Raw genomic sequence first — 10,494 nt, forward strand, 5'->3', positions numbered from 1 at the left:
AGTGGAGTGCCTGAGCCGGTGAGTTTGTGACCAGTCCGGGCAATTTGGCGAGGCCTCGTCTCTACAATAAATCAAAAATTAGCTGGACGTGGTAGCGTGCACCTATAGTTCCATCTACTTGGAAGGCTGAGGCGGGAGGATCACCTGAGCCCAGCAGGTTGACGCTGGGGTGGCCATGAGCATGCCACTGCACTCCAGCCTGGGCGATGGAATGAGACTCCAACTCAAAAAAAAAAAAAATTAACCAGGCTTGGTGGCATGTGCCTGTAGTTCCAGCTACTTGGAAGGCTGAGGAGGAAGGATCACCTGAGTCCAGCAGGTCAAGGCTGCGGTGGCCATGAGTGTACCATTGCACACCAACCTGGGCAACAGAGATTCTGACACAAAAATTAAATTAAATTAAATTAAAAACATGAGTAATATACCTGTCAGAACATGCCAGAGCAGTGGCAAATCTCTACAGGGACTGCAACCTCTCAAAGCCTCATCTGATGATGTTGGGCGTCAGAGCCAAAGTGGCAAAGTCACAGCAGCATACTTTCAGGTTCCCTCAGCAACCCTGTCCTGACATCCATTTGGGAAAACTTACACCATCGCCCTCTCCCAGGCTTGAAGCTCACTTGTCAGTTACTGCTGTGTGACCTCAGGCAAGTCACTTGTCCTCTCAGAGCTTGGGAGAATTGTTGGCATAATCAAACCTGTGCCCAGGCTACTTAGACTTCTCGCTCTGAGCTGCACAACTCCTACCTCTGAGAACCTTCTGGAGCTGGCCAGGAAGGTCCTGGCTCTACCCTCGGCCTTCATTTGATCTCTACACGACTTGTGCCTGGACACGCTCAGTAATTACAGATAGCAAGACCCAGCGACGTGACTGTCGTAAGGGGACACTTCATGGAACAGTAGGGAGACACAGAGTCAATGTGGAATCACTCGAGGCAGGTGGAACCCAACACCATTGACTGAGAGGGCTGATTGGTTGGGGCAGGCAGTCAGCATTTGATGACCGGAAGTGGACTGTGAGGGCCCAGGACACAGGGTTTGCCCTGGAGCGGAGAGTGTCTTTCTGGTACCACACACAGAAGGCTGGCCCCCTCACTGGTTCACAACTTTACTGCAGCCCTAACAGTGAAGTTTCAAAGGTAGTATTTTCAGCTCTGTTAGGCCAAGGGGAAGAAATAAATCCACAGCCTCAGATGAAAATGGAAATGTCACATCCTTTTCAAGTTCCTAGTACCCGTACATTCCAAACTGGAGGATGAACTATTTATTTACTTAAGAATGGACTTTTGTGTTTTTTTGAGTCGGAGTCTCACTCTGTCGCCCAAGCTGGAGTGCAGTGGCACTCTCATGGCCGCAGTGGCACTCTCATGGCCACAGCAGCCTCAACCTGCTGGGCTCAGGCGATCCTTCTGCCTCAGCCTTCCAAGTAGCTGGAACCACAGGCACGTACCACCGCACCTGGCAAATTTTTTTATTAATTGTAGAGACGAGGTCACCAAGTTGTCTAGGCTGGTCTTGAACCCCTGAGCTCAGGCAATCCTCTCACCTCTGCCTCCCAAAGTGCTGGGATTACAGGCTTCAGCCACCATGCCCAGCCAAGAATTGACATTTCTTTTTTTTTTTTTTTGAGTTGGAGTCTCACTCTGTCACCCAGACTGGAGTGCAGTGGCGACGCCCAGCCACCGCGGCCTTCGACCTGCTGGGCTCCGGCGATCCTTCCACCTCAGCCTTCCGAGTAGCTGCAACTGCAGGCGCGCGCTGCCATGCCTGGCTCATTTTGATTTATTGTAGAGATGAGGTTTCGCCAAGTTGCCTGGGTGGGTCTCGAACCTGCGGGCTCAGGCAATCCACTCACCTCAGCCTCCCAAAGGCACAGGATTACAGGCTGAGCCACCGAGCCCAGCTTAGGACACTTCTAATTGTATGGGATAGAGGCCTGCACAGACTACCTTAAGTAAAAAAAGCGAATTTGGGGCTCACATGTTGAAAAGTGTGTGTTCCCAGCTTCAGGCCCTCCACACTGCAGTGATTTCCAGCATGGGGGTCCTAGCAGCTAGGCTCCCACCCAGAGAAAAGGAAAAGTTTTTTTTTCAGCATCCCTGAAAAAGTCCTGGCCCGTATGACACTGTCCCCACATGGGTCGTCTGTAGCCAAGAGGATGGCTCAGAACTGGCTGCGTTCCCATTCCTGGGGTGGATGTCAACCCAATCCAAACCACATGAACTCAAGGGGGGGGTCCCCAAGAAGACTCAGGCACAGGACCAGGAGGCTCAAGGATCCCAGGGAAGAAGCAGGCTCTCAGCCTCCACAACTGGGTAGGGGCTACACCAGGAGCAGCTGTACCAAGGCTGAAAGAGCCAGACACCAGCTTCCCTGCAGATGCGGCCTGGGGGGATCAGCCCTGCCTCAAGGGCTCAGCCCACTTGGTCCAAGAGCCCCTTGGTGCAGTCCAGTCTGGGGGAGCAGCTGTGGGCCACCCATGCCTCTGTGGGCCCTCTTAATCCAGGGATGCCTGTGCTCTGTCTCTCCAAAACCACCCCTCCATAGATGGTGAAGGCTGCACAAGAACGTGAATGTACCTAATGCCACTAACTACACTGGAAAATGGTTCAAATACTAAACTTGGCATATATTTCATTATAACAAACCATTTTAAAACACCCCACCCTTCCAAGAGATGAAGGGGTGAGGCAGGAGGCCCTTCTGCAGTCCCAGCTCCAGATTGCCACCCCCTGGCCCCGAAAAGATGCTGCCCAGATGGGGGTCCTCTGCCTGCCTCACCCAGCACTTGCGTGTCACGATCCACTGCACAGCCGGGCCAGGAAATGACCTCTTGTCCTCATCCTCTTTTCCTCTCCCACCCAACGGATCCTGTGCAGGATGTAAAAGTGGCACAGCCCCTTGCCCAGCTGGTGTTGCGTCAACCACATACACCAAGCATGGCCATTTATCCTTAAAAAAAACATCAAGCTATGTGCAGAAAACTCTTCCCAGTGTGCAGAGTACACTGTTGACGGCCCTTCTTTTCTGCTCCATGGGCTGCAGACAAAGGTGCCCCTTGGATGGAGAGTCAAGGGTTTGTTCCACCCAGGAGACCCTCCTGACACTTCAGACTCCACACCGGAGGGATGGTCCCCCAGACCCACACACCTCCCAACAGTCGTCTTCAGCAAGGTTTGTTGTCGAAAGGGTTCACTGAACGCATGAAGTAAAGATGTGGGTCCCCACAGCAGACGCCAAGCAGAACCCAGTGCGGGCAGCCTATCTCAGAGAAAGGACAGTGGGAGGGTGGAAAGGGCCACGCTGAGTGCATCACCAAGGCTAGTGGAGACCACCTGACAGGAGTACAAGGAGGACCCAGAAAAAATCTGTAATTACCCTTCGGAGGGTGGGCCCCTTGTAGTACAGACTTCCTCCAGTAGGTATGCTTTCCAGGAACCAATCCGCATCAGAGTATCAGCCAGAGTCATAAGAGGCTGCACTCATCTTCAGCGAACTTTCTGGGGAGAGTCAATGCACTTGTCCATTTCCAGATGATTGAGTGCACCTGCCTACACCGCGCTGCGTGTTCAGCAGTTCTTGACCCAAAGCGGCATGACCCCCACGCCCTCCCCTCCCTATTCACCCTGAGGGACTGTTTTGTTTCCCCAGATGAAAAAGTCCTCAAAGGGAAACTTTTTGCCAGTGTGGAAGAGGTGAATCAAAAAACAGCAGCATCACTAAAAGGCATCAAAATGGACAAGTTCAAAAACTGTTTTGAGTAGTGGAAATGTATCTCAATAGGTGTATTGCATCAAACGGAGTACTTTGGAGGTGGCTGAAGTTTTAACATATAAGAATACACAATTTTTAGCCGGGCTCGGTGGCTCAGCCTGTAATCCCACGCCTGTGGGAGGCTGAGGTGAGTGGATTGCCTGAGCCCGCGGGTTCGAGACCCGCCTGGGCAACTTGGCGAGACCTCATCTCCACAATATCAAAAAATTAGCCAGGTGTGGTAGTGCGCCTGTAGTTCCAGCTACTCGGAAGGCTGAGGCAATGGAAGGATCGCCGGAGCCCAGCAGGTTGAGGCTGCCGTGGCCGGGAGTGTGCCACTACCCTCCAGCCTGGGCGACAGAGTGAGACTCCAAATCAAAAAAAAAAAAAAGAATACACAATTTTTTAATAAATGAATTCTGGTGTTTTTTTGGGTCGAACCTACAGAAGGGTCCCTCCCTCCTCGACCCATTTCCTCCTCTTGCACAGAGGGTGCTCCTCGCTGTTCCAACACGGGCCCGTCAGGGAAGGCCTAGGGATAATAACACAAAGCAGCCTCAGAGGCACTTAACCCTCAGCTGGAGTCAGAGGGCAGAACGGACGGATGTGGGTGCTAGAGGCCTCTGGCACACCGTTTTTGGTACACTCCATCCCCTGAGAGAAACCAAAGCAAAACACAACTGTCCACAACACAAATTTATGTCTTGATAGAAAAGGGTCCAAACCATTCACAGTGGTAATGGCTCTGAGGATGGAGTTGTCTGGTGAAGCCGCAGGAGAACCCAGGCTGCAAAGATACATTCACGGCCCAGGCAGCCACAGCCACTACCACAATTCCAGCTTGGGAACAGAGGAGCTCCTCCCTCTAGGAGCACACACCGGTGGGAAAAGTGCTAGACACTCTGCAAAGCAGAATTCCAAGCACATCCTGCAGATGTTCCCTCCCACTTCCTTTCCTGTGGAGACAGTTGGCCAGGGAAGATCTATTGCTGGGGCAGCAGGGCAGTCCCCCGCCCCCAGCCACTGTCCACCTGGAGGGGACAGTCTACAGCAGGGGAGCCACAACATGATGCTGGTAGCTACAAGACCTGGACCATGTGCCCCTGTGCCTCTGCAAAGGCAGAGTGGATGAGGATGACTGTGTTCACAATGGTACCATCAGAAGCCCCCTTCAAAGATTAACCAAAAAAATCTCCCAGAGAGTGAAAAGGGGCTCCCAGTGTCCGTATCAGTGGTCAGTCAGTTCCCCTTTCAGAAGGGTCTCGTTGGTCTTGAGGTACCTGCCCTGTGTAAAGCAGCAGCAGGAGCTTAGCGTGGGCAACACAGTCAGCTCTGGGGCCGGGCCCCAAACATCCCTCTCCTGAGGACTTCTTGGCTGCCACGTGGGTCTTCTCCATGGGTCTTTTGTTGCCCTAAATAACTTCAAAAGGAGAACTTCAGTGTAGCTCACCTGAGCTAGCATCCCAGGATAAGGCTATGGCAATGGCTGACCAGCTAGGTCAGTCCTTCCTAAGGAAGAACGGGGTCACCTCCTCCCCGCAGCAGAGCATGCTCTGTGGTCTGCAATGGGGTGGGAAAGGGCAGCTCGGACACTCAGAAAGGGTATGTGAAACCCAGTGAACAGACAGTCACATTCACTTGGCAGTCAGGGGGGTGGGGGGGGCGGGGGCGCCTGGCACACAGCAGGGCCAGAAGTCAAAAGGCAGTCTAACAGTGAGCTGCAGCTCCAGAGGGTGGCAGCAGCATCTGCACCCACCTGCGGAGGGCCCAATGAAGAGGCTCTAGAGCAGAGAACAGCAGAGACCCTGCAGCAGCAGTCAGAAAGCAGTCGGTCAGGTTCATTTATTCCTACTCAACAGAACCCCGGAACACAGGAGCAACTCTGTACAACTCTGGAAACTCACAGCTAGCTCCAAAACAATAGAAATTTTAAACTACAAAAGAGGAGTTGTATTCAGCAAATATAAAGGGCAATTCTAGGCCGTGATGAACATTTATCAGACTATGTACAGCGCCCGGGCATGGGCTCAGATCTCGCCGGCCTCCTTCTCCTCTGACTTCCGTGAAGCCGCCTTTCCATTGGTGCTCTCCAGCCTCCTGTCGGTGGACCCTCGCTCGCTCCGCCCGCACTCCCAGGACTCCTCTCTCGATACCCGCTCTCTGGAGAACCTGGGAAATGGGAACCAGAAGCTGAGCGGAGACTGCCGTCCCTTCTGCTTGGCTGTTCAGGAACCCTCACACCAAGCTAGGGAAGGCCATGCACACCTACCACTCCTGGGAGCCCCCAGGAGGCCAGAGGACAGCCAGGCCTGCCCAGTGCGCACACAGAGCGTTAGGTAGCCATTAAAAATTGACCTTGGCAAATATTTTTAATAAGGAAAGCCTTCACTGTAGCATAAATGGAACAAAGGAGAATATAACAAACTTATACGCGTGGAATATGATTCACTACGTAAAAATACAATGGAAAAAGAGACCAGAATAAAAAACCACAAGAGGTCAGCAGAGCCTGGTCAGGACACATGTCTCAGTCACTCTGTGTATAAAAGTAACAGTACACAGCGCCCCAGAGCTCCAACCAGGGACCGTGAGTATACAGTCCCTGCTGTATCACCCAGAGCTGTGTGAGCTCCATTACAGCATTCTCACTTGTTCCCAGTACCCAGAGTCCCACGCACCACTCCCCAACCTCAGTCCCATCAGATACGGCCCCTGGAAAACCCTGGGAACACAGAGAAGGGCTCACTCCTGGTTGCAGCTACCGAAGGAGTCAGAGTAGTTACTTGTATTTCGCACTCCGGTCCCGGGAAGCCCGGCGGTGTCCCCGACTGTGACTTCGGGAACGGCTGCGGTGGCGCCGGTGTCTGTCTCGGGACCGGGACCTGGATGACTTCCGTCGCTCTCGGGAGGCAGATCTTGACCGCCTCCGACGACGGTCCCGGGAGCGTGACCTGGAGCAACCAGAAGGCTCTAAGGCCAAGATGCCACAGGCATCAACACCACAGGGCACCATCCCAAAGTCCTCCTCTTTCAGGGTTCTGTTCACTGCTCCACTGATATGTTCACCTCTCCTCCCACAAATTTATAATGTAGGTTTAAAATATTTCCATCAGTTAATCTCTGATGGCTAGACCTTCACAATGATGCCTCATGAAAACATCTAGCTGAGACACCTTGCTGGCTTTCTCTCTCTTAATGGTGGGTCCTGGCCTGCATTAACAGGCAAGCCCCATGCCTTGCACCCTTCATAAGCCATCTACTTACCAGATACCAATCATGAGGTAATAAACATAAAGATTTTTTAAATGCTTGTGGAAAAAACATCTGATTGAGAACATTTTTTTTTTTTTGAGTTGGAGTCTCACTCTGTCGCCCAGACTGGAGTGCAGTGGCCGCTCCCGGCCACCGCAGCCTCGACCTGCTGGGCTCCAGCAATCATTCCGCCTCAGCCTTCCAAGTAGCTGGAATTACAGGCGCACGCTACCACGCCCGGCTAATTTTTTAATTTATTGTAGAGATGAGGTCTCGCCAAGTTGCCCAGGTCAGTCTCGAACCCGCGGGCTCAGGCAATCCACTCACCTCAGCCTCCCAAGGCGCGGGATTACAGGCTGAGCCACCATGCCCGGCCGATTGAGAACATTTAATGGACCTAGAAACCTACCTTCTGCGATCTCTGGTTCTTGATCCAGACCTAAAAACAAAAAATAAGATGAACAATTTCCCCAAAGCACCCCATTACCCATCATCTGAAGGGAGGCACCCCAAATGTGAGAGGTGAAAAACTTCCCCCAGCTGTGATTTCCTAGCTGCCTACTTGTTCCCAGCCTGAATGGGAAGGTCAGTGTTCCTGGGGTGAAGCCAGCTCCCACCCCATAGCTACTCTGGGGGCACACTCAGTGATACCCGAGACTCAGGACCAGTAGCCAGGTAGACACAGCCCTGTTAAGTTATAAGACTCATAGGAAACCTGTGTGTGCTGAGGGTTAACTGCTAGTCCAACAAGCAGCTTTGAACCTCTATAGTAGATACCAGAAGAGAATGCATAGTCACAGGACAGATGCTAGGGGTTGGGGGAGAAGGGGGAAGCACACCTAGACTCCAAAGTTAAAGCAAAGTCCCACATTTCAAACACAGGCTTACTGCCAGGTAAGAATCACATGAGTTTATACTGTCACACAACAAGCAAGCTGTTACAACACAGTCACATTCCACACCCATTCTAACAGCACCGTGCAATCATCAAGGATAAGTGGTCCCACATGCACCACTAACGTGCGTGGTCTAAACGTGACTTTGCATGCAAACATGCCCAACTACAAGTGGTCACCTCTCTGCAAAAAGGGACTGTGTATTTTGCTTAATACCTTTCTATATTGCTTGAGTCATTCTATAATCAGAATCTACTGCTGATTACAATGTGACTGTTATAAAGGTTACTGTACAATAAGAAATACAACAAACATTTGCCTTCTGGGCTGTGCACTAAGGAATTCTTTCAGGAAGGCAGTTTTCAGAATTTCAAGGACAATGAGCTTCCTTTCAGGAAGGCATGTTTACTCTGGCTCCTTCTTCCCAGAACTCCAGTGGAGATGGCATCTCACACCAAGTATGGTCAGAGACCATACTACTTTCTACCTCCTCCCCACCCTAACCCACCATTCCTAATCTTCCTGCCTCCAGACGGGCCAGAAACCATGAGGTCAGCTTCATCCTCCTCCACACACTTCACAAACTACCAACAAGTCCCATCAGCTCTATCCTAGAACAAACCCAGACTCTTGCCTGGTTCAAGTTACATTTCCTTCATCTGACTTGCCCAGCCAGCTCCTCACGATGCTGCTTCTAGCCCCATGCCTGATGTCACTGTGCTCCACAGGGTGGCAGGCACATCCTGGCAGTAAGATCCCATGTTCCTCCTATCACTAGTAAACGAAGGCCTGAGCCCTTGCCTGGTGGCTAGGCACACACAAACCTGGGCCAGACCATGCCTCATTAGCCAGAATTTGCTGTGCGCTCACTTATCTTTCTTATAAAGTTCACTTTAGTACCTAGCAGACCTTCACTATACCAAGCAACCCTGGAATGGATGGAGAAGAGGCTTCCTGAGGCCCAGTGCCCTGGCTCACCTCCTGCTCAGTCGCTCCTCCCGCTCCCTCTCTTCTCTCCTCCTTAAGCGATCCTGATTTCTTTTCTCCTGCTTTTCAGCCACAGTTTTCTAAAAAATGAAAAATGAGAAAATGATGGAAGAGCAAGTTACACAAACTAGTGTGTGAATGCTATTTAATCAACAGAGAAGATCATACATGAAAAAATCCTTTATGTTTTTAAAATTCAGTGACAACTGCATATTCTTATTTCTTTTTTTAGTTGGAGTGTCACTTTGTCGCCCAGACTGGAGTGCAGTGGCACGCTCACAGCCACCACAGCCTTGACCTGCTGGGCTCAGGTGATCCTTCCGCCTTAGCTTTCCAAGTAGCATGCGCCAGCATGCCGTTTTTTTTTGATTGATTGTTGAAATGAGGTCTCGCCAAGTTGCCCAGGCAGGTCTCGAATCCGTGGGCTCAGGCAATCCCCTCACCTCGGCCTCCCAAAGTGCTGGGATTATAGGCGTGAGGCACTGTGCCCAGCCTGACAACTGCATATTCTAAGCAGCACTATACTTCTAAGTCACAGGACATTGATCATACTGTTTCAAACCAATCCAGGAAGCAAGAAGACTCCATAAAACTTTATGGTCAAAAAAACCAGATGTGTCTGACCAAATACATCTTGTTGCTAGGAGAAGTCCTACTATGAAAGAGTAGTCAACACTTGGGGTGCTGGGTACTAACCTGGCTTTATTTTTTTATTTTTTGAGTTAGAGTCTCACTCTGTCGCACAGGCTAGAGTGCAGTAGCACACTCATGGTAACTGCAGCTTCAACCTGCTGGGCTCAGGCGATCCTTCTGCCTTAGCTTCCCAAGTAGCTGGTACTACAAGCCCACACCACCACACCTGGTTAATTTTTTAATTTACTGTAGAGACAAGGTCTTGCCAAGTTGCCCAGGCTGGTCTTGAACCCCTCCCTGGACTCCAGCAATCCTCTCGCCTTTACCCTGCAAAGTGTTGGGATTATAGACATGAGCCACCATGCCTGGCTGAAGTCTGGCATTTTATTTATTTACTGGAGTCTCACTCTGTCACCCAGGCTGAACTGTAGTGGCATAATCACGACCACCCCAACATTGACCGGCTGGGCTCAGGCGATCCTTCTGCCTCAGCCTTCCAAGTAGCTGAAACGACAGGCGCATGCTACCACGCCTGGCTGATTTTTCATTTATTGTAGAGATGAGGTCTCACCTAGTTGCCTAGGCTGGTCTCAAACCCATAGGCTCAGGCAATCCACTCGCCTTGGCCTCCCAAAGTGCTGGGATTACAGGTTGAGCCACCGAGCCCGGCCAAGTCTGGCATTTTATTTTTATTTTTTAAGTTGGAGTCTCACTCTGTCGGCCAGACTGGAGTGCAGTGGCCACTCCCGGCCACCGCAGCCTCGAACTGCTGGGCTCCGGCAATCCTTCCACCTCAGCCTTCCGAGTAGCCGGAATTACAGGCATGTGCAATCAAGCCCGGCTGATTTTTTGATTTATTGTAGAGATGAGGTCTCCCTGCCCAGGGGGGTCTCGAACCCGCAGGCTCAGGCACTCCACTCACCTCAGTCTCCCAAAGGCGCGGGATTACAAGCTGAGCCACCGAGCCCGGCTT

The 10,494-nt window shown here is 51.5% G+C and overlaps 1 protein-coding gene across 3 annotated transcripts in view; it reads right to left on the reverse strand.

Annotated features, from left to right (window-relative positions):
• Positions 1-5,570: 5,570 nt before the first annotated feature.
• Positions 5,571-10,494, reverse strand: part of LUC7L (LUC7 like) — a 31,975-nt gene continuing 27,051 nt past the window's right edge. For all 3 annotated transcript variants that reach the window (XM_008054648.1, XM_008054649.2, XM_008054650.1), the window contains exons 7-10: positions 8,880-8,968; positions 7,415-7,444; positions 6,537-6,704; positions 5,571-5,922 (exon numbers count right to left, since the gene is read on the reverse strand). In XM_008054648.1, coding sequence (XP_008052839.1) covers positions 5,781-5,922; positions 6,537-6,704; positions 7,415-7,444; positions 8,880-8,968 — 429 coding nt within the window. In that variant the 3' untranslated portion in view covers positions 5,571-5,780. The remainder of the gene's footprint in view (positions 5,923-6,536; positions 6,705-7,414; positions 7,445-8,879; positions 8,969-10,494) is intronic.

Source organism: Carlito syrichta, unplaced genomic scaffold (assembly GCF_000164805.1).
Source record: "Carlito syrichta isolate Samal-C Ts95f unplaced genomic scaffold, Tarsius_syrichta-2.0.1 Scaffold297336, whole genome shotgun sequence".
Lineage (NCBI taxonomy): Eukaryota > Metazoa > Chordata > Mammalia > Primates > Tarsiidae > Carlito > Carlito syrichta.